The 23,749-nt window shown below is 40.0% G+C and overlaps 1 protein-coding gene and 1 long non-coding RNA gene across 5 annotated transcripts; one reads left to right on the top strand and one right to left on the bottom strand.

Moving 5' to 3' along the window:
* Nucleotides 1–210: 210 nt before the first annotated feature.
* On the bottom strand, nucleotides 211–7,015 carry LOC129835733 (uncharacterized). 4 transcript variants are annotated; one of them, XR_008756492.1, is made up of 7 exons: nucleotides 3,383–5,729; nucleotides 3,160–3,186; nucleotides 2,939–2,974; nucleotides 2,790–2,837; nucleotides 2,668–2,694; nucleotides 765–791; nucleotides 211–296 (listed from the first exon to the last, which is right to left on the bottom strand). It is a non-coding gene; the product is annotated as an uncharacterized LOC129835733 (long non-coding RNA). The 4 variants fall into 4 exon arrangements; XR_008756491.1 differs by having other exon boundaries at nucleotides 222–308; XR_008756490.1 differs by lacking the exons at nucleotides 211–296; nucleotides 765–791 and adding an exon at nucleotides 6,700–7,015 and having other exon boundaries at nucleotides 798–2,694; nucleotides 3,383–3,502.
* A 14,886-nt stretch (nucleotides 7,016–21,901) lies between these two features.
* Nucleotides 21,902–23,186, top strand: LOC129835723 (E3 ubiquitin-protein ligase TRIM69-like). Its single transcript, XM_055901494.1, has 3 exons — nucleotides 21,902–21,950; nucleotides 22,261–22,287; nucleotides 22,502–23,186. Exon 3 carries the CDS (start codon nucleotides 22,606–22,608, stop codon nucleotides 23,032–23,034), a length of 429 nt encoding a protein of 142 aa, XP_055757469.1. The 5' UTR covers nucleotides 21,902–21,950; nucleotides 22,261–22,287; nucleotides 22,502–22,605; the 3' UTR covers nucleotides 23,035–23,186.
* The last annotated feature ends 563 nt before the right edge of the window (nucleotides 23,187–23,749 follow it).

Raw genomic sequence — 23,749 nt, 5'->3', positions numbered from 1 at the left:
AGCCTTCAGAGTACCTTCTTTGTTTTTTCCCTTTTGATTTTTCTGGTTAAAGATTCCAAATTTCTTGTCTTTGTCTTTCCCTGAAACATTTAGCATACTATTTTCTGTAGGTTTTCCTCCAAAACGCTTTGTCTTCTTTGTGTTCTTCTTCACACTTCATGCTGCCGGTTCCTTTGCATTTTTCTTTGAAATTCTCACAATCCTTTTTTCTTTTAATTCTCCAAATATGAGACATTTGTTATCATCAGATAAAGAGAGTCTGAGATGTGCAGTGTCAGGGTCGAAAGTCACATCCACTGAAAAAAAATCTATGTAATTTTTGTTTCAATGTTAAAAATAATTCTGATATTTTAACACAAAATATGAATCCAATAACATTAGCATATTTCAACATGTTTTGTTTGTTTTAAAATGAATTAGCATGACCATTGAAAAAAAACTACCATTTAATTTAATTTGTGGAAAGTAATGTGAAATTATTAATGTTAAAAATAAAACAAAATTAAAGATTAAATTCAGTAACGATGTTTGATATTTTATCTTATTTGTGGTAGGAAATGTGATTACATGTTAAAATTGAAACATAAAATGATATATGTGTGTGTGTGTGTGTGTGTGTGTGTGTGTGTGTGTGTGTGTGTGTGTGTGTGTGTGTGTGTGTGTGTGTGTGTGTGTGTGTGTGTGTGTGTGCGCATGTGGGCGTGTGTGTTCTAATAGTCCCAAAAATCATGACACATAGGAATTATAAAAGTGTTCATAATTACCTGTATGATCAACCATCAACCTTCAAACTATGTAGGGGAAGAAGAAAAGGAATTGATGGAAGTATATATTTATACAAAAGTATTGGAACAGTGACACATTTTTGGTTGTATTAGCTCTGTAATCCGGCACTTTGAACTTGAAATGATACAATGACTATGTGGTTATTAGAGTCATTTTGGAGTCACTTTTATTGTAAATGTTTCTAAACACTTGGTTTTGGTTGTATTTCAGATCATTTTGTGCTTAATAGAAATTAATGGCAAATAATGTATTGTATCATTTTGGAGTCACTTTCATAAGAACACAATTAGAAGTGTATAGCAGCACATTTTATTCTTATTTGTAGTAAAAGTGACTCAAATGACACGATACATTATTTACCATTAACTTCTATTGGGCGCGAAATATTCTGAAACACAACCAAAACGAATTGAAAATGTATCCAACATGGTTTTATAGTCACAAGCTTAATGTAGTCATTGCGTTCTAGGAATATGGGACCGAATACTAAACTTTTGAACACTTTATTCATAAGAATCTTTATGGGTGTCAATAATATTTGTCAATGTTGACCCCTACCTTTTTGACAAAAAATAAATATATAGTTTGTTCAACAAAATCTATTTCTCTGAGCAATTGTATCTGTATAAAAAAATATATTTTCAGGATTTTTTTAATGTACAATATAGCTCAGTATCTGAATTAATTATTGAATACAGTTATTGCTCATCTTTATCAAGGGTGTCAATAATTGCAGTCCCCGCTAATAAGTAAAATAGAGCTATTTGGCCACGCACACCTGTGGTGGGTTTGGTGTCGAAATGAGAAGACATGAGCAGAAAATAACCCCCTAACTACTGTCAAATATGGTGGATCTTTGATGTTATGGGGTTATTTTGCTCCACTGGTCCTGGGGTCCTTGTAAAGGTGTAACGGCATCATGAAATATACCCAGTACCATGACATTTTAGCCAGAAACCTGGTTGCCTCTGCCAGGAGGCTGATACTTGGCTGCAAGTGGACCTTTCAGCAAGACAATGACCCCAAGCACACGACATTTTCAGTCTCCGGACTTGAAACCCATTGAAAACCTATGGTTTGAATTGAAGATGGAGTTACAGATGAACGATACCAAAGATCTGGAAGGTTTCTGTATGTTCTAAAACATTTTAGAAAAAGGCTCAGTGTCATAATCCACACAAGGTGAGGTATTGAAATGTATTGAAAACAGGTGTGTGTAACGGTAGCAGGGATCGGACCAAGACGCAGCGTATTCCGTGTTCAACATATTTAAACAAGACAAAACTGTGAACACGTACAAAATAACAAACGTGGCTTACCGAATACAGCCCTATCTGGTGCAGACAAAACACAGAGACAGGAAACAACCACCCAAAAAATCCCAACACAAAACAAGCCACCTATATATGATTCCCAATCAGAGACAACACAAAACATCTGCCTCTGATTGAGAACCATATCAGGCCAAACATAGAAACAGAAAACTAGACACACAACATAGAATGCCCACCCAGCTCACGTCCTGACCAACACTAAAACAAGCAAAACACATAAGAACTATGGTCAGGACGTGACAGTGTGTCAATAATTTTAACCTCTACATTTTCAGAAAAAAAGAGTACTTTTCAGGAAAATCTATTTCTCTGAGCAATTGTATTACTAATAAATAATATATTTTTTTTTATATTTTTTTGAGCATACAATATTACTCAGTATTTTAATTATTTATTTTATCCAGTCATTGTTGCACATCTTTATCAAGGGTGTCAATCATTTCGGAACACATTATATATATGAAAACAAAACTGCATGGATTATATATTTAGATGACAAATCACTTGAAGTTTGTGCAGCATTAATGTGAAAGGAGCCGATAGTTACCAGAGTCTGGGATTGTTTCAGTAATTCCTGTGAAAATACAACATGATGTTTCTGTATCAATTCACTTTTAATACTTGTGAATTAAATAATGTTCCATCAACTGTAAAACACATAATACGTACCCATTAACCTATCCTTATAAGTGACTTCCTCTGTCTTTTTGATGAGCTCTGTAATATACAGTGGAGGAAAGTTGTCCTTTGGTTTAAATTAAAACAGTTTTAAATTATTCATTTTAAGGAAATAGTGTATATATTGAAATATTGCATACCTTGATCCATAGCTTTTCATTTTGTATTCATATCATCTATTGTAAAAAAAATATATAAATATATATTTGTAAATGAGTTCAATATACAGCATATTACTTCATATTTTAATTCCTTTTTGACAATTGTTTTTTATTTATTATAAAGAATGATACTTGAGATGTTCGTGTTTTCAAATGTGTTACAGAACTCAGTTAATCTGTCTTTCAGTATCGGTTCTTACCCAAAGGCTTCAGTGTTTCTCGAACAACTGGAGGTGAAAATATAATATCATTGCACAACGTACTTGCACAACAATATTACATGCAACAATAAAAGTATATGCAGTTTAATTCCAATAACATATGAAATGGCCTACAACAATGTTGAACCATAGAACCTACTAATAAACATGGTTGTGTATAATTATACCCTGATATCATATTTTAACAACAAGTGAGACCAACCTCGTCTCTGATGGATTAAGGAGAGCACAGATGCAGTGATACACAGCAGCCCCAGAAACACAGGAATCATAAATGCAGAGATGTACACCCTGTCAGGCAGACTGCTCATGTAGAATTCATCTGTAACACAAGCAGGGTTGGATTAGGCAGGATTAGTTAACCATTGAAATACATTCGTTTTGCAAATTGTATAAGGTTCAACATTCCACATTTTTACAAAATACACTCAAACCTAATTTTAATCTTATATAAGATGTACCTTTAGTCGTAACTTTACACATTATCAACACATTATTTACACACTAGCAATGAACAAACAGGCTGACTCTTGTCAGGGCATTGGTCGACAGCAGCGACGGGCAACTTTGATGGGGTGGGGGCCACAAAGAAACAGAAGTCATTATTTTTGCCATAGGGTGTTAATAATGTTTATAGTTTTTAATGTGCAGTTTTTAATGTTATAACTGGTGATCAATAGACCCCACGCCGGTCAGTAATTCAACCATGCTTACTACAAGTTTAGATAGCTGGCCGCTAGACTAACTTGTCAATCTAGAAATGCTTTGCTGACATGGGCTGACTGAGTGATTGCTGATGCAAATTTCACCTTGTGTATTCTATTATTCTAATTCTCAACAGTAAATTAAGATTTTTTGGAGGTGGTCAAATTGGTCCACGGGCCTACGAAAGGGGGGCCGCCAGTTGCCCATTCCTGGGCTGCAGTATATTCCAGTTCCTAAACTCACCAGTCATCTGCAGTGTAGTCTCCATCTTGGTTCCCTGGAACTGTGACATCACCACACATGTGACCCCCTCCAGTTTGTAATTTCCTATTCTCATGTGACTGGTGATGAAGTACAGGACACCCCCCTCCTTTTGTTTGGGCCTCTCTGTCTCTGCTGAGGTGATCTCCTTCCCATTGCTGTCTGTCCACAACATGTCAGGCTCTGGGTACCAGTACTCTGAGCTGCAGCTGAGCTGGATGAACACTCTGTGGTGCTTCCTCATGGAGATCCTGGGGACACTTCTTGGGTATGACGCTACAAGCGTTGCACACCTTTATTTGGGGAGTTTTTGTCAGGTATGATGGGGAGCATTGCTACCTGTTGGAAGGTGAACCTTTGCCCCAGTCTGAGGTCCTGAGCACTCTGGAGCAGGTTTTCATCAAGGATTTATCTGTACTTTTCTCTGTTAATCTTTGCCTCGATCCTGACTAGTCTCCCAGTCCTTGCCATCACCATGCTTCACCATAGGGATGGGTTCATGTTTCCTCCAGACGTGACGCTTGGCATTCAGACCAAATTGTTCAATCTTGGTTTCATCAGACCAGAGAATCTTGTTTCTCATGGTCTGTGAGTCTTTAGGTACCTTTTGGAAAACTCCAAGTGGGCTGTCATGTGCCTTTAACTGAGGAGTGGCTTCTGTCTGGCCACTCTACCATAAAGGCCTGATTGGTGGAATGCTGCAGAGATGGTTGTCCTTCTGGAAGGTTCTCCCATCTCCACAGAGGAACTCTAGAGCTCTTTCAGAGTTACCATCAGGTTCTTGATCACCTCCCTGACCAAGGCCCTTCTCCATCGATGTTTCAGTTTGGCCGGGCGACCAGCTTGAGGAAGAGTCTTGGTGGTTCCAAACTTCTTCCATTCAAGAATGATGGAGGCCACTGTGTTCTTGGGACGTCATGGCTTGGTTTTTGCTTTGACATGCACTGTCAATTGTGGGACCTTACATAGGCAGGTGTGTGCCTTTCCAAATCATGTCCAGTCAATTGAATTTACCACAGGTGGACTCCAATCAAGTTGTAAAAACATCTCAAGGAGGATCAATGGAAACAGGATGCACCTGAGCTCAATTTCGAGTCTCATAGCAAAGGGTATGAATACTTATTTAAATAAGGTATTTCAGTTTTTTCAATTCATAAAAACCTGTTTTCGCTTTCTCGTTATGGGGTATTTTGTGTATATTGATGAGCATTTTAATTTATTTAATCTATTTCAGCATATGTTTTTCACATAACAAAATGTGGAAAAAGTCAAGGGGTCTTGTAACGTAGACAGAGGGAGTCAGAAAGTAGGTGCAGTTAGTGAGTTTACTATAATGAACATCGAGCGATACAAACCAAGAGAAGCGTCTGACATTGAAACAAATACACTACTACCCGATGACTGATAACAAAAGAGTGCTTTATAATGGGTAAGTAATCAACGGTGTGATGAAGTCCAGGTGTGACTGATGATGTGACGCCGGTGTGCATACTGATGGTTGCCAGGTGTGTGTAAAGATGTGTTGCCAGGACCGGTGGATAGTAGACCAGCAACGTTGAGCACCGGAGAGGGGGAGCGGAGAGGGGGAGCGGAGAGGGGGAGCGGAGAGGGGGAGCGGAGAGGGGGAGCGGAGAGGGGGAGCGGAGAGGGGGAGCGGAGAGGGGGAGCGGAGAGGGGGAGCGGAGAGGGGGAGCGGAGAGGGGGAGCGGGAGTTGACGTGACAGGTCTGAAAACTTTCTGAATCCATTATAGTCTAGTTGGTGGTGGTAATGCAACATATATTGGATGCCAACCGCCATTAAACCTCACAGAAGAAGAAGAAGCAATGTATTACAGACCAAAACAAGGATGTGGTGAATTCAAAATAGTTGAATATATTAGAAGGTATAAAAAGTCCTGTTGCAACAGATGACAAGACTAGCATAGCTAAATATATTATTTCCATATCTACAATATATGTATATATATTTTTTTTGCAGAATACTGTATATCCATTGTTTAGCTGAAGTGGAATGTTTGTATCCTGTATATTTGATTGTGATATGTGGTTAAGATGATTGCACTTGCTGTAAGTCACTCTGGGTAAGAGCATCTGCTAAATGACTAAAATGTCAAATGTAAATGTTTTACATACAGTACAGATCTCATATTACTGTATTGAATACCATTTATTTATGATGTCACAAATGTATAATTTGTCCAGTTCATAAAAACTGTTTTGTTAAATGTTACATTTGAGTTTGTATAACCTAGCAGTACTACTTCAATCCCTGAGAGTGAGGAGGATATATAGCATATGTACCAATAAATAAATAAAATATTATTTGACTCTGGAATGTAACCATCAAGTGATAGATTTTAAACAAATATATGTCTGTCATTGAACAACCCCGTGTTATGATTAGATAGTGAAAAAACACACCACACCAATCTCTTTCATAATTTTTGGAAACAATAAAAGTGAATTTACCAACATTTCTGAAAATGGATATATAGCGTTATGGAATGAAACTCATCATATACGTTTATAAATTAATGGATAGAAAATGTTACCTGTACACTACCACAGCATGTTTAAAATGGTGAGTCTGTTGAAGATAAGTCAAACTCTTTCCTTATCTCTGTAGAGCATTATATTACAATGATTAATGTTTAACCATCAATAGACTTTGGATATCCTTGAGCAATCAATGTGTCGGGAGCTTCCAACGGTGCGCTGAAATGGAGAATCATAAAAAACTACAGGTTAAATCAAATCCAACAAAAGTGTCAAATGGTTTGAAGAAACCAAGGTCCAAGCAGTCAGGTGGGTTTTAAAGTTAGAATGCCTTTATTTACTATGCATAGACCATAATAAACACTAACTTGTATATTAAGTTAACTTTTGCATAACTTAACTCCCAAATATATGATTTAAAGGCGCCCTCTGGAGGAGTCTGAAGAGTGAACGTATGAGGAGTCATTTTCTTTCAAATTTAACCTATATTTAACTAGGCAAGTCAGTTAAGAACAAATTCTTATTTACAACAATGGCCTAGGAACAGTGGGTTAACTGCCTTGTTCAGGGGCAAAACAACAGATTTGTACCTTGTCAGGTCAGGGATTCGATCCAGCAACCTTTCAGTTACAAGCCCAACTCTCTAACCACTAGGCTACCTGCCGCCCCAATCATGACTAAACAGATCTTCAAAACAGTATTTTGCATAGTGCCACTGTAATGTAGGTACTTTATAAGTAAGAGCAGGGAGGAGGTGGTCAAAGGGCTAAGTAGTTGGCTCCATGAACTACCCTTGTGTAATGAACATTCATATTGCAACGTACAGCCTAATCTATGGACCGTGCACCCATGAAATGAAGTATCAGCCTACTCAGTGACACTCACAGAACACAACTGTGTAGAGTTTACCCAAATATTAGCATCTTAGCTCTTATTGCAGGACTTTGACTGTGGGGAATCAGCTCACTATAAAGCCTATTATGCGTATTCAACATACATCTTGGACTGTACAGCCTAAACTAGAGATTGTGCACTCATGACATGGGGTATCAACATTTCAGTGACACTCAGAGAACACAACGAACAATCATATTGTAGTCTGGCATCCCAGACATCTCATACTGTACTCATATTCTAGAATGAACGGTCAAGAGGCTCCCACTGGAGGCTGATTCAGTCTAAAGACTAAGTCACACATTAACCCTGATATTTGGCATTACAGTCAAGTAGTTCAGTGTGAATGAGCTCACTGAGGTTGATTCTTGTTGAAACTTTTTTAATATTAGATTCTAGTCTCAGTAGGTAGCACCAGGGTTGTGGTTTAAAGTCCACATTCAAACACAAAAGTGTACAAAAGATGATAAGACAAGATTACAGCAAATGACTGGTAATAATCATGTTAGTCATACTGTTAATAAGTAACTTCGGAGTAATATTCCTTGTCTCTAACCAAGGGCAACAGAGTTACATCTGTATACAACATTAAACCAAATACTCATTTCAAATCCCATGTCTATTCTACATCAATAAAATAAGTGTTTTTCAGCAGGCAATCTTATGAGGTGGTGTTGACGGGGAGAGCCTGTGATATAATAGACAACAAAATACAATTTACCTCTTGGCTATAAAGAAAGGACTAATCTTTTTGCTAATGCACTTCACAACAAAAATGACTCTACTAGCTCTAAATGCTTGGCTGGGAAATTTGCCTACTAGTTTATCAAGCCAGGTATTTTTTAATACAACTTTTCAAATATACACTGCTCAAAGAAATAAAGGGAACACTAAAATAACACATTCTAGATCTGAATGAATGAACTATTCTTATTAAATACTTTTTTCTTTACATAGTTGAATGTGCTGACAACAAAATCACACAAAAAATATCAATGGAAATCAAATTTATCAACCCATGGAGGTCTGGATTTGGAGTCACACTCAAAATTAAAGTGGAAAACCACACTACAGGCTGATCCAACTTTGATGTTATGTCCTTAAAACAAGTCAAAATTAGGATCAGTAGTGTGTGTGGCCTCCACGTGCCTGTATGACCTCCCTACAGCGCCTGGGCATACTCCTATTGAGGTGGCGGATGGTCTCCTGAGGGATCTCCTCCCAGACCTGGACTAAAGCATCCGCCAACTCCTGGACAGTCTGTGGTGTAACGTGGCGTTGGTGGATGGAGCGAGACATGATGTCCCAGATGTGCTCAATTGGATTCAGGTCTGGGGAACGGGCGGGCCAGTCCATAGCATCAATGCCTTCCTCTTGCATGAACTGCTGACACACTCCAGCCACATGAGGTCGAGCATTGTCTTGCATTAGGAGGAACCCAGGGCCAACCGCACCAGCATATGGTCTCACAAGGGGTCTGAGGATCTCATCTCGGTACCTAATGGCAGTCAGGCTACCTCTGGCGAGCACATGGAGGGCTGTGCGGCCCCCCAAAGAAATGCCACCCCACACCATGACTGACCCACCGCCAAACCGGTCATGCTGGAGGATGTTGCAGGCAGCAGAACGTTCTCCACGGCGTCTCCAGACTGTCACATGTGCTCAGTGTGAACCTGCTTTCATCTGTGAAGAGCACAGGGGGCCAGTGGCGAATTTGCCAATCTTGGTGTTCTCTGGCAAATGCCAAACGTCCTGCACGGTGTTGGGCTGTAAGCATAACCCCCACCTGTGGACGTCGGGCCCTCATACCACCCTCATGGAGTCTGTTTCTGACCGTTTGAGCAGACACATGCACATTTGTGGCCTGCTGGAGGTCATTTTGCAGGGCTCTGGCAGTGCTCCTCCTTGCATAAAGGCGGAGGTAGCGGTCCTGCTGCTGGGTTGTTGCCCTCCTACGGCCTCCTCCACGTCTCCTGATGTACTGGCCTGTCTCCTGGTAGCACCCTCCATGCTCTGGACACTACGCTGACAGACACAGCAAACCTTCTTGCCACAGCTCGCATTGATGTGCCATCCTGGATGAGCTGCACTACCTGAGCCACTTGTGTGGGTTGTAGACTCCGTCTCATGCTACCACTAGAGTGAAAGCACCGCCAGCATTCAAAAGTGACCAGAACATCAGCCAGGAAGCATAGGAACTGAGAAGTGGTCTGTGGTCACCACCTGCAGAACCACTCCTTTATTGGGGCTGTCTTGCTAATTACCTATAATTTCCACCTGCTGTCTATTCCATTTGCACAACAGCATGTGCAATTTATTGTCAATCAGTGTTGCTTCCTAAGTGGACAGTTTGATTTCACAGAAGTGTGATTGACTTGGAGTTACATTGTGTTGTTTAAGTGTTCCCTTTATTTTTTTGAGCAGTGTATATAACCAGACACATAACCAGCAGTCTATGGTCTAGCTACCGGTATACTCAGCAACACTGCACTGGGGACCAACGAACTACAACCACCTATTCCATATGATAGTCTTTCAGCAGGGCATGCAAACCATAGATGGTCAATCCATATGGGGATTTTCAGTCTCAAATGGTTGTGATCTTTGAAATGCTTTGGGGCGAAGAAACAGCAGAGCCCCATTCATTGAAGTGAAGCAAAGTGGGCAGAGGTGCAAAATAAGAGCTAAGACAATAATAATTCTGTAAACTCTACATACGTGTGTTCTCTGAGTGTCCCTGAAATGTTGATACCCCATGTCATGTGTGCACAATCTCTAGCTTAGGCTGTACAGTCCAAGATGTATGTTGAATATGCATAACAGGCTTCATAGTGAGATGATTTCACACAGTCAAAGTCCTGCAATAAGAGCTAAGACGCTAATATTTGTGTAAACTCTACACAGTTTTGTTCTGTGAGTGTCACTGAGTAGGCTGATACTCCATTTCATGGGTGCACGGTCCATAGGTTAGGATGTACAGTATAATGCAATTCTAAATGCTATTACACTCACAGTTTGAAATGAACAAATTCTTGCATTTTGTTTAATTTATATAACACCCCGATCTTGGTAATCATTATCTAGTTCAAATATGGCACGATTCCACTATATGTATCCGTTTTAATTACTTTCAATGGGGGACTTTAATTTTGAAGCGAACCACAAATTCCAGTATTGTGGCTAGTCTTTGTTGTATCTAGCTTCACACTGGTGTGCACAGCAGAGATGTTGACAAATCTCCAACACATGGCACAGTTGTTAATTTGGCACTGTTGATCAGCACACATTTGGATTAAAATGTCAAGTAGACAGGAGAAGGAGCGTAATGTATGTTAAAATCTGGTGAGCTTGTCTAATGATAGAGTAGCAACCCGTATCATCGGCATATTCAACAGCGTTTAAGAAATATATTACCTTCAACACTGTTATCTTGTGATCAAGCCATCAATGTTTTGTGATTATTGGTGTTGTAAAAATGTTAGCTAACGTGTTAGCAATTAGCATGTTTAATATTTCACTGGAAATACTACCACCAGCAGATTTTTGATAAGCAGTTTAGTAAATAAAATATGTCCTGTATTATTGGTCACCTAACTGTTTTGTTCAATTACAAGATTTATCCGTTTTATTTTGATCAGAAAATATTGACCAACCTAGTATCCGAAGTGTTTACTAGATAGTTGACTAGTTGGCTGGCCTTCCGATAAGACAAAAAATGACTTGTGTGAAATCCGCTAGCTCCATTTCGGAGGTAAAAAGTTTGATTTTAAATGATGTGTGGTCTGTCGCACAGTCAATTTTTTTAATATACAGCGTGTCACACAAAATGTATATAACTTTTTTGAAAACTCTCAAAACCTAACTTACATAAATTGCAATGAAAATCGGTGGTCAGCTAGCTAGAAGGGTGTTTATAGTCGCAAAACTTACCATTTAAATGTTGAGCTCAAGGTGATAAACTGCCTCTGCGGAAGAACCGGCACCCAAACTTGTATCGACCGGAAACATGACCTTGACGTCCAGCAGATCTGCAATTGCCTCTAACCTCTAGAAAGTAAATCAGTTCAAAACCAACATCAAACTTTGGGCAAATTGTCACCTTACAATGGTATTTTGCAACACTATCTAGCTCGCTACTCCATAGTCCAAGCTACGGTATGACACATCTCAAACTGCTGAGAAAACAAATTGCTAGCTAACGTTACAAATAAACAAAGCGCATCGTTCTGTTGTGGACTGACTGCAGTGTGCAAATGCATTCTTGCTAGCTCATTTTCCCCCAACATCGGACAACCCCTAACTTTCTAGAGGTTAGAGGCAATTAGCTAGCTAGCAATGTTTTGTGGGAAAATGTAGGGCTGGCATTTGGAATTGAGCTAGCGATCAATAGCTTGCCTTCTGTGTTGAGGTCAGCTGTTGTTTTTTGGCTATAGCAAATGGCTGAAGTAATTTGTGTAAAAACCATCCATAATCAAATATAGCTACCTTTGTTTGCCTGTTCGTTAGCTAGAGGTGTGGTTAAAGTTAAGGTTATTGAACACCCAAATACCAAGATTGGAGCGCCTTCCACTGGCGATGAAGTGTTTACTCTGGTTGTTTTGAGTTTTGTATATCAAGAACGCTGCTGATGCCTGATATTAATAAACCAGTTTAACCCTTCACTTGGACTGGTGCTGTGTGATTGTATGTACCCTGTCTTACAAAGATCTTGGCGCCGAAACCGACACAATAGCTATAGTGATGTATTCATGACTTTATATGAGTATAGCTTCAGCAGTGCAGTGTATGACCTAATTTGCCCCAAAAGTGCTTTGAGTTAACAGCAATTGATGTGTGACTTCAGAGATGGCCAGCGTAACTATTTTGGGTGGGTGTTAAATTGTTTGTTGACTTGCTCCTGTGTGAATAAGAGGCCTGTCAGCAAAAATCTACATTACACAGGCCTACACAGAGGGTTCAGGATGTATACACTTATGCTTTGTAATGCCAGTAAGAGTTTTAATTTCATACAAAAAGTAGTCACTCATTGGTTATATATATGCAATTGATTCAAATATTTTCATCAATGTGTAACAAAGTAAAAAGAAAGACAAAATATGTATCTGATTGAATTGACAATTTTCTAACACCATACTAACCCTAACCCAACCTAGGGCTGTTGCGGTGACCGTATTACCGCAACACCGGCAGTCACAAGTCATGAAGGCAGTCAACTTCCATGTGACCGTTTAGTCACGTTAATTAGGCTTCTCCAAGTTCTGATGCTTTCTGCTGGTAATTAGTAGTCTACCAAACTTGCTAGTTGCCTGGTACTAAGCACTCTATTGTCCATCTAATCACTCTGACATCAATGCAAATGTAATCGAATCTAATCAAACACTTCATGCAAGTCCATGAGCTCATGTTGTTCAACATTTCTATAGGCTATGCAATTGCGCAAGAAAAGAGGATGGGCTCTATAAAAAAGAGGAGGATTACATCAGCTTTCTATAGGCTAGGCCTACTATATTTATTTCTCAACTTTCTGTTACAGTTTCTGTTTTATTTTGAGTGTGTTTCCTTGGGTTACTGCAGGAGGGTCCTCGTACCTTGTTTCTAGTTTCCAGGTTACCCTGATTGTTTCTTATTGGCTTCACCTGTGTTTGATTGCCCCCTCTGGTTGCCTGGATATTTAGGTTCCTCTGTTCACCTGGTTGCCTGGATATTTAGGTTCCTCTGTTCACCTGGTTGCCTGGATATTTAGGTTCCTCTGTTCACCTGGTTGCCTGGATATTTAGGTTCCTCTGTTCACCTGGTTGCCTGGATATTTAGGTTCCTCTGTTCACCTGGTTGCCTGGATATTTAGGTTCCTCTGTTCACCTGGTTGCCTGGCTATTTAGGTTCCTCTGTTCACCTGGTTGCCTGGCTATTTAGGTTCCTCTGTTCACCTGGTTGCCTGGCTATTTAGGTTCCTCTGTTCACCTGGTTGCCTGGCTATTTAGGTTCCTCTGTTCACCTGGTTGCCTGGCTATTTAGGATCGATCCTCTGTTCACCTGGTTGCCTGGATATTTAGGTTCCTCTGTTCACCTGGTTGCCTGGCTATTTAGGTTCCTCTGTTCACCTGGTTGCCTGGCTACTTAGGATCCTCTGTTCACCTGGTTGCCTGGCTATTTAGGTTCCTCTGTTCACCTGGTTGCCTGGCTATTTAGGTTCCTCTGTTCACCTGGTTGCCTGGATATTTAGGTTCCTCTGTTCACCTGGTTGCCTGGATATTTAGGTTCCTCTGTTCACCTGGTTGCCTGGATATTTAGGTGCCTCTGTTCACCTGGTTGCCTGGCTGTTTAGGTTCCTCTGTTCACCTGGTTGCCTGGCTATTTAGGTTCCTCTGTTCACCTGGTTGCCTGGCTATTTAGGTTCCTCTGTTCACCTGGTTGCCTGGCTATTTAGGTTCCTCTGTTCACCTGGTTGCCTGGATATTTAGGTTCCTCTGTTCACCTGGTTGCCTGGCTATTTAGGTTCCTCTGTTCACCTGGTTGCCTGGCTATTTAGGTTCCTCTGTTCACCTGGTTGCCTGGCTATTTAGGTTCCTCTGTTCACCTGGTTGCCTGGCTATTTAGGATCCTCTGTTCACCTGGTTGCTTGGCTATTTAGGTTCCTCTGTTCACCTGGTTGCCTGGCTATTTAGGTTCCTCTGTTCACCTGGTTGACTGGCTATTTAGGTTCCTCTGTTCACCTGGTTGCCTGGCTATTTAGGTTCCTCTGTTGGCCTGGATCCTTGCTTAGCTCTTATGTTTAGTGCACTCTTGTGTGGTTGCTTTGTTTCTGTTAAGACTTTTAGTAAAGATCTGGATTTACCCTTACCTCTGCTTGCTGTGTTTCTCTGCGACTGGGGTCATTGTAACACCTTCCTAATATTAAGCACTTTGCTTATATTATAACAGGAGTATAGCCTACCTGACTGGAATGAAAATGAACCATGGGAAAAGCCTCCTCCATTCGCTCTTTAAGTGCATAGATGACATGTTTTCACCCTGCCCCTGTTGTAATACAGGTGCATGATAGTGGTGTGTTCTCAATCAAAACTAATGTCATACAAGTATTATTTAGTATATGTAAAGATTAAATCAAGAATAGTCTGATGGGTGACAATATTAGCCTATTATATATTATCACTTGAGAATGATGCCCAGCATAAGAAACAATTACTTTTTTTGCGACTTTTTCTAATCATAGTCGCACACCTCATGTAGCCTAGCCCATAGCTCTATATAAAGTTGCCAAATAACTTCTTAAAACTAAGTACTTTAATCCGCTTTACTGACAAACATTAGCAGCGTGTGAGTTTACAGTTTGGGTAAGATAATTTTCACCAGAAAAATGCACCTTTATAATAAAAGCATTTCAAGCATAATTGCATTTGCGGTCACATTTGATAAGTGTTTTCCGCTAATTATAGCCTACTACCATGTGCGCATTGCTGCGCTTATAATGTGAATAAATAGCCTAATAGCCTAACATTTTAAGCTATATGTTCTGATCTGTTGGGTCAGTCATATTGCGAAAAAAATGTTTTTTGATGCTAGTGGTTGTTTTAATTTGGGATCTATCACATCCCACAACTGGCCCAGACTATGTTTGGAATATTTATGTATCGCACAGAACAGAATAGGTTGACTTTTGCACTATGGGGGATAGTAGATTGACATAGGCTTGTGCTTTTGCTGTTCGTTAGGCCTACTCATCTTGTTGGCTGATGAAAAGTAAATGTGGACAGTTCTTCCAATAACTTAAATATGAACCTCGGAATTGGATAAGGACACGTGCAGTTGTGTCCCCGAAGTGTCGGTCTTCACTTGTAGCCTGTGAGAAAGACCCGATCAAGTGATGGAGAGCCATGTTAGTGAGAGGTGATTCAGAGCAAGCAGCACTCAGGGAGAAGGGCACAACGGCTACTGGCTGCAAAAGGAATGACATTTCTTAGGGTGCATTACAGCCACACAAAGGGAATGCCACTGTAAAATTCTAGGAATACTCAAGTGCTTGTCAAATTGTGAATGAGTGACTGATGTCGTGTGTACAGCCTGCGGCAAAACTAAGCAGAGCTCATGCCTTTCAAGCAATTTTTTTCAAATCATTAGAGTCGCATCATGCAGCCTTACAATGTATTAGACATCTAAACATATAGCCCAACGTTTGTAGAACAATTAAAGTTACAGGAATAACTCTTAAGAATATAGGAATACCTATCTCTTTGTTAACCGCTAAACCTAAAATAGCCACATGTGCGCACTTCCTCAAATCTATTGGAGAAAATATCCTTTCTATTTTATTCAGCTTTGTTCAATTTTATTCTTCATACAATAATGCAACAAAATTCTAAGCAAATCTTGTCTGCTAAATTAACTAGTGTAGCCCACAACCATTTGGCATAGCCAGATCAGGACCTAAAATAAGGACATCTCAAAGTATGCTTTTCTGTTCTTCTGAAATAGACTACATTTTCTTAATATCATGCTTCTTTAGACCTGTCTAAAATAAATAATGGATTTATTGTGAATTTGTAGGCTATATTACATGGACTTATTAGACTTTTTCAAATGTTAACGTTCAAAGGTCTGCACCAGTTGCTTGCATGTGTGGAAGCCAGGAGATGCTAAATGTGTTTATGTTAATTAACAGTGAACTACCTTGACACCGACAGTTATTTGCTTGACAATCATCGGCTGACAACATTTTGTGACCGCCACAGCCCTAACCCGACCCTAACTCTAGCTGTAGCCCTAATCCTAACCTGAAGTGAATGTCTTTCTCCTATAAGGCTGAGCAATGCGTGACATCACCCTGTTTTGGTGATGACCAGTGGGTCTGAGTTCTCCTCCCCATTCAGAAGATGTGGGCTGAGATATGGATATATTTCCCCAATAAAGGAATACCCAGTGAAAGAATGTATGTGAGCCTTAGCCTCCACATCATAAAAAGACACCAACCCCTCCTCATAATCCACAAACACCCCCACCTTCTGGGGCTTTTCTCTCAGTGACAACAGAAAAGGCGGGTCACCCAAGGCTCCGCATTTGGCACCATTATAATTCACTATAGCCCAGTAACCGTTAGTAGGATTCACAGAGAGCTTCCCCTTCCTGTTGGCATCTCCTCTTGCTATTCCCAGATCCCAACCCGTCTTGTTCCGGACATCCACCTCTCAGTATGATCTCCCAGAGGTTAGCTTGTTGTGTCCTAGGACGCTGCCGAAGTGATCGAAGCGATGCGGACAGTCAGGGAGGTCCTGTATCTTCCCTCCATCTCTCACTTCTTTCCCGTCCTCAGATAGAATCAGCTGTGTGTTTGCTGTGTCCGGGTCCAATGTCACATCAACTGAATAACATCATGTATGGTTGTTATTGATATGAAAAGATATATGGGCATATATAAGGCCTATCAGTTGGCCTGAATGAGGTTAACATGTGGCCTACTACAAAATTAATGTGGTTGAGATGTACTCTAAAATATCTGTATACTAATGTAGTTTTACACTGAAATAAAAAAAATATACACCTGCAAACTTCAGGATCCTCTCAAGTTCTGTGGAAGAAATCACATATTTAGGCTGTCAGGGTACTTGCAACATATCAAGCTAAACAGAAAAACACTGGAAAGTAGTCCTATACTATTTACAGTTGAAGTCGGAAGTTTACATTCACTTATGTTGGAGTCATTAAAACTCGTTTTTCAACCACTCCACAAATTTCTTGTTAATTAACAAACTATAGTTTTGGAAAGTCGGTTAGGACATCTACTCTGTACATGACATAAGTAATTTTGACAACAATTGTTTACAGACAGATTATTTCACTTATAATTCACTGTATCACAATTCCGTGGTTCAGAAGTGTACACTAAGTTGAATGTGCCTTTAAACAGCTTGGAAAATTCCATAAAATTATGTCATGGATTTAGAATCTTCTGATAGGCTGATTGACATCATTTTAATCAATTTTAATCAATTGGAAATGCACCTGTGGATGTATTTCAAGGCCTTCCTTCAAACTCAGTGCCTCTTTGCTTGACATCATTTGAACATCCAAAGAAATCAGCCAAGACCTCATAAAAAAATTGTAGACCACCACAAGTCTGGTTCATTCTTGAGAGCAATTTCCAAACGCCTGAAGGAACCACGTTCACAAACAATAGTACGCAAGTATAAACACCATGGACCCAAGCAGTCGTTATACCGCTCAGGAAGGAGACGCGTTCTGGAGATGCGTTCTGTCTCCTAGAGATGAACGTACTTCAGAGCAAAGGACCTTGTGAAGATGCTGGAGGAAACAGGTACAAAAGTATCTATATCCACAGTAAAACTGTGGTCCTATATCGCCTCTGCTCCAAAACCATCCAGACTCTGCTCCAAAAAATCCAGACTATGGTTTGCAACTGCACATGGGGACAAAGATCATACTTTTTGGAGAAATGTCCTCTGGTCTGATGAAACAGAAATAGAACGGTTTGGCCATAATGACCATCGTTATGTTTGGAGGAAAAAGGGGGAGGCTTGCAAGCCGAAGAACACCATCCCAACCGTGAAGCACAGGTGTGGCAGCACCATGTTGTGGGGGTGCTTTGCTGCAGGAGGTACTGGTGCACTTCACAAAATAGATGGCATCATGAGGTAGAAAAATGATGTGGATATGTTGAAGCAACATCTCAAGACATCAATCAGGAAGTTAAAGCTTGGTCGCAAATGGGTCTTCCAAATGGACAATGACCCCAAGTATACTTCCAAAGTTGTGGCAAAATGGCTTAAGGACAACAAAGTCAAGTTATTGGAGGGGCCATCACAAAGCCCTTATCTCAATCCTATAGAACATTTTTGGGCAGAACTGAAAAAGCATGTGCGGGCAAAGAGGCCTACAAACCTGACTCAGTTATACCAGCTCTGTCAGGAGGAATGGGAAGCTTGTGGAAGGCTACCTGAAACATTTGACCCAAGTTAAACAATTTAAAGGCAAAGCTACCAAGTACCAATTGAGTGTATGTAAACTTCTGACCCACTGGGAATGTGATGAAAGAAATTAAAGCTGAAATAATCATTCTCTCTACCATTATTCTGACATTTCACATTCTTAAAATAAAGTGGTGATCCTAGCTGACCTAAGACAGGAGATTTTTACTGTGATTAAATGTCAGGAATTGTGAAAAACTGAGTTTAAATGTACTTGGCTAAGGTGTATGTAAAATTCCGACTCCAACTGTATTATTTTTAGTACGGTTTATATTGTCTCAATCTTTTACCAACTGAGGAGAGCTTCTCCAGCTCGTGCTTGATTCTCTCCGTCATGGTCGACCAGCTGCTTCTCATGGTGCCAAAGGAGAGTGTAGTATCAATGGAGGCCTCAGTCCAGTCTCTGCCATCACACAGCCCCGACAGGGATGGGAAGGTCTGGTGGCGAGACAGATGGAGGGACAAGGGAAAGAAAGAGAGGGAGACAGAGGAATCAATAGAGAGAAAGAGAGACACATTAACTATGGCTGCAAGGCAAAGTGTTGAGTAGCCAGTGAAATCGTGCCCATTTCAAACGGCCGACTACTCAAATCTTGCTCGTACAATATGAATATTATTATTCTTTTTGGATAGAAAACACTTTCTAGTTTCTAAAACAGTTGGAATTATTTCTATGAGTGAAACAGAAGTCCTTCTGCAGCACTTTTCCTGACCAGGAAGTGAAATGTCAGAAATCGATGCTCTTTTCAACTTGATGCCTATACATGGTCTTGACACTTAGGAGTCTGCTGACACTCTATACGCCTTCCTATTGGTGTAAAGAGGATGTCAGAGAAGAAATTTTTGTGCTCATCTTGGTCTGTGGTGGAAAAAAACCTATTTCTTTGACGTGACCGTCCACTTCCGGTACTCTGAAGGAAGTGGGATTGACTTGTGTTTTGCCTTCGTAACGAACGGCTAACATCTCCGGCTCGAATTATTTTTGATACATGTGACCATATCATCGTAATGTATGTTTTTTCAATATAGTTTAATCAGATTATTGAAACTTTATTCGGGAGTTTTTCCGTGTTCCGTCCTCTGACTGTGTTTACGTTGGAGAAATGTATGCCAGTCGGCTAGTGCCAATGCTAATTGAAGAGGGAAATTTGCCATTCTGAATCGAAACAACGACTCATCTGGACAGAGGACACCTTCTTCAACATTCTGATGAAAAATCAGCAAAAGTAAGACCCATTTTATGATGTTATTTCATATATCTGTCGTGCATGTGAACTGGCCGTGGGCGCCCAATTGTGTCTGTCTATTGTAGCTACGCTAATATAGCGATACATTTTGTTTTCGCTGTAAAACATTTAATAAATCGGAAATATTGTTTGGAATCACAAGATGCCTGTCTTTCAATTGCTGCAGACTATGTATTTTTCAGAAATGTTTTATGATGAGTAATTAGCTATTTGACGTTGGTGTCTGTAAATATTATGGCTGCTTTCGGTGCAATTTCGGATTGTAGCTGAAATGTAAACTATGGTTTATACATGAAATATGCAAATTTTTCGAACAAAACATATGCTATACAATAAATATGTTATCAGACTGTCATCTGATGAATTTGTTTCTTGGTTAGTGGCTATTTATATCTTTATTTGGTCGAATTTGTGATAGCACCTGATGGAGTAAGAAACTGATGGAGTTAGAAAAGTTGTGTCTTTTGCTAACGTGGTTAGCTAATAGATTTACATATTTTGTTTTCCCTGTAAAACATTTTAAAAATCGGACATGTTGGCTTGATTCACAAGATGTGCACCTTTCATCTGGTGTCTTGGACTTGTTAATGTGTGAAAGTTAAATATAAAAAAAATAAAAGATTTTGAATTTCGCGCCCTGCACTTTGAGCTGGATGTTGTCATAAGTGTACCGGTGTCGGGCTGCCCCCGTAAAAGGTTAACAGAGATAGATGACAAAGTTCATTGAACACTTGTTTTTCATTACACTGTATCATTATTATGAAATTCAAATTCAACCATTTTTAGACAGACAATAGACATTCCAGTCTAGTACAATCCATGTACTGTATTTCACACAATACTGGTACACAAACACATGCATCAACTAACATCGGAAGAGCTTGCAGAATGTTCAGAGTGTGGTGCCAGTGAAGATCATGTGTGGATCATATATTAAAAGGGCTGGCTTGCTTCTGAAGCTAAGCAGGGTTGGTCCTGGTCAGTCCCTGGATGGGAGACCAGATGCTGCTGGAAGTGGTGTTGGAGGGCCAGTAGGAGGCACTCCTTCCTCTGGTCTAAAAAATATCCCAATGCCCCAGGGCAGTGATTGGGGACACTGCCCTGTGTAGGGTGCCGTCTTTCGGATGGGACGTTAAACGGGTGTCCTGACTCTCTGAGGTCATTAAGATCCCATGGCACTTATCGTAAGAGTAGGGGTGTTAACCCTGGTGTCCTGGCTAAATTCCCAATCTGGCCCTCAAACCATCATGGTCACCTAATAATCCCCAGTTTACAATTGGCTCATTCATCCCCCTCCTCTCCCCTGTAACTACTCCCCAGGTCGTTGCTGCAAATGAGAACGTCTTCTCAGTCAACTTACCTGGTAAAATAACGGTAAAATAAAAAATAAATAGTGTGCCCTGTTGTTGTTCCCCGCACTAGCCTGAAGGTGCGTGTCCTTAGCCCGGTACCTCCAGTTCCGGCACCACGCACCAGGCTTCCAGGGCATCTCCAGAGCCCTGTACGCACTGTTCCTTCTCCCCGTACTCGCCCTGATGTGCGTGACCTCAGCCCGGTACCACCAGTGCCGGTACCACGCACCAGGCCTATAGTACGCATCGAAAGTCCAGTGTGCCCTGTTCCTGCTCCCCGCACTAGCCTTGAGGTAGTGTTCGTCGTGTCTAATAAATTCCTTATGGATTCAACACCCGCTGCGCCTTGGTCCGTTCATGCACCACCAGACGAACGTTACACTAGCAGTACACAGCTGATTCAAATAATCAACAACTATCAGAGGATATGCACACTACCCATACAGGTTTTTCTCAGAATAATGCAAAAACATAACAGAATATGAATGGATTTTAACTAAAACACAGTCAGTTCAACTTTAAGTTACTGTCTTTCCTTTCCAGATATTAGCATTGAGTTTTACTTATTATCAACTGCAGTTGATGCATCAGTGCAGACCGCGGAGTAGTCAACCTGTAATGATTCTACATTTCCAATACAGTCGGCTAATACGATATTAGGAAAACTTTTGTTATTAACTCTGTATCTTTTCTAGTTACTTTGTGTTTATTTATTCAGGGAAGTCACATTGAGATTGACATATCTGAGCCCTGCTTATTAGCTTTGGGTATAACAATGTATTCTGATTTACCATTGCAGCTGATCAATTATTGCAGACCGTCGATCAGCCAACTGGTATTTATTATACTGTATTTTTATAGTCTGGTAATCAGAATGTTAATAACATTTAACTGTGGGACTTTATATAAATATTTTCATTGTGTTCCTAATTGCAAAAGAATTGTACAGATATAATCCTGAATTACTCACCAGAAGTTAAGTAGTAATGTATCTAATCAGAATCTTGTCTTTATTGAACAGTAGATTATATTGGGTAACTTTTTTACCTTTACCTACCTTTTTACCTTTAACACATAGAATGATGATACTGACACTTTGTACTAGTTCTATTTGTGTAATTGTCTAATTTCATTCTGCTTTTCAGATATAGATGTGAAGCACGTACATGAAGGTACGAAGCTATCAGCTTTAAACATACAGTACTATGCCCACGTCTTTTGCAACATGTTGTCATAGTTTCAAAATAATGATGATTGATTAAATTGTTGTTTTGTAATGACCATTTTAACATGTATTTTCAAGTAAGTCTGTTCATTTCTGTACTGTAAACTGAATTGGTATGGAAAACGTATCATTCAACTGTGTGTAACTTTCTTTCTCCTCAGTGGATGTAACTCTGGATGTGGACACCGCTCACCCTAACCTACTGATAGATGGGAAAACAGTACGCTGGATAAAGGAAACACCACAGAGACCTTGTAGTGATAAGATGTTTGATGAGGATCCCTATGTGTTGGGCATTATGGGCCGTGCTTGGAGGACCTACTGGGAGGTGAATGTAGAGAAGAAGGATGACTGGGTACTTGGTGTTACCAAGGCAACAGCTAACAGGAAGGGACAGTTGGTTCTCAGCCCTGCCAATGGCTTCTGGGTAATCAGGCTGTCCAATGGGGAAAGACTGAAAGCCATGGATGATAAGGAACATGTTCTTGACAAAAATATTCCAGATAAAGTTGGGATCTATCTGGAGTACAATGAAAAGAAGGTGACTTTCCTTAATGCAGAAGATGCTTCACACCTCTACTCGTTTATCAACGGACCAAGTTATGAGGATGAGGTCCGCCCACTTTTCTCACCCTGGAACAATGATACAGATCCAATCACAATGTTGTCCGTTGAAAGTAAAAAATCAAAATAATCTAAAGCATTAAGGATCACCTCTACATCTGTCAATAGGCTACTTTATTGTGTTGGAGAGCTAAACTTGAGTGGTCTTAACTACACTAATGATGGTCAATCACTAATGATTGTCACTTCAGTAATATTTACACATTTCCTTGGAGTTCTTTAAATTGTATGATACTTTTTGCTTATTAGAGAAATGTGTTGCTTTCTCACATTGACTTTATAGTTGTTGTCTGACTTGAATAAAATTGAACTGCTATTTCAGTTGTATTTTTCTCAAACCACACCAATATCAGAAGAGAAATCAGGCATAATGCACAGGTAATGTTATGCCTCCCTTCTTACACATTTACTGTACACTGTATTGATTTGTGAAGAATAAAATATTGCATTTAAGACTTGGATGTGTATCAGTTTATACCTTGGGATCATGAGGATCAATCAGTTTATGCCAGCTCTTACATAATGTATAGATTAGGAAGGTTTGTAATCAGCCATTGGTAAGCACAACTCTGCATCAGAGGCCTTCGTCTTTACAATGTCAAGAATACTATTCTGGGACCTCATGAATAAAATGTTTGCACCCAAAGATTTGATTGTAAATTGTGCATATAACAAAATCTACAGGAACAATGTGATATGGAATTTACATACATTCTGCATAACTCTGCATTCAAATGTTTCTGCATTTTCTGATTATCAAACGAAAAAGCTTGTTTGTGACTAAC

This window comes from Salvelinus fontinalis, chromosome 36 (genome assembly GCF_029448725.1).
Source record: "Salvelinus fontinalis isolate EN_2023a chromosome 36, ASM2944872v1, whole genome shotgun sequence".
NCBI classification, from domain to species: Eukaryota; Metazoa; Chordata; class Actinopteri; order Salmoniformes; family Salmonidae; genus Salvelinus; species Salvelinus fontinalis.
Note: the sequence above shows the minus strand (reverse complement) of the source record. Positions and strands in the feature narration are given on the sequence as shown.

Excerpts from the sequence above, each read along its gene's own strand:
- LOC129835723 (XM_055901494.1), top strand. The coding sequence starts at position 22,606 with ATGTTTGATGAGGATCCCTATGTGTTGGGCATTATGGGCCGTGCTTGG.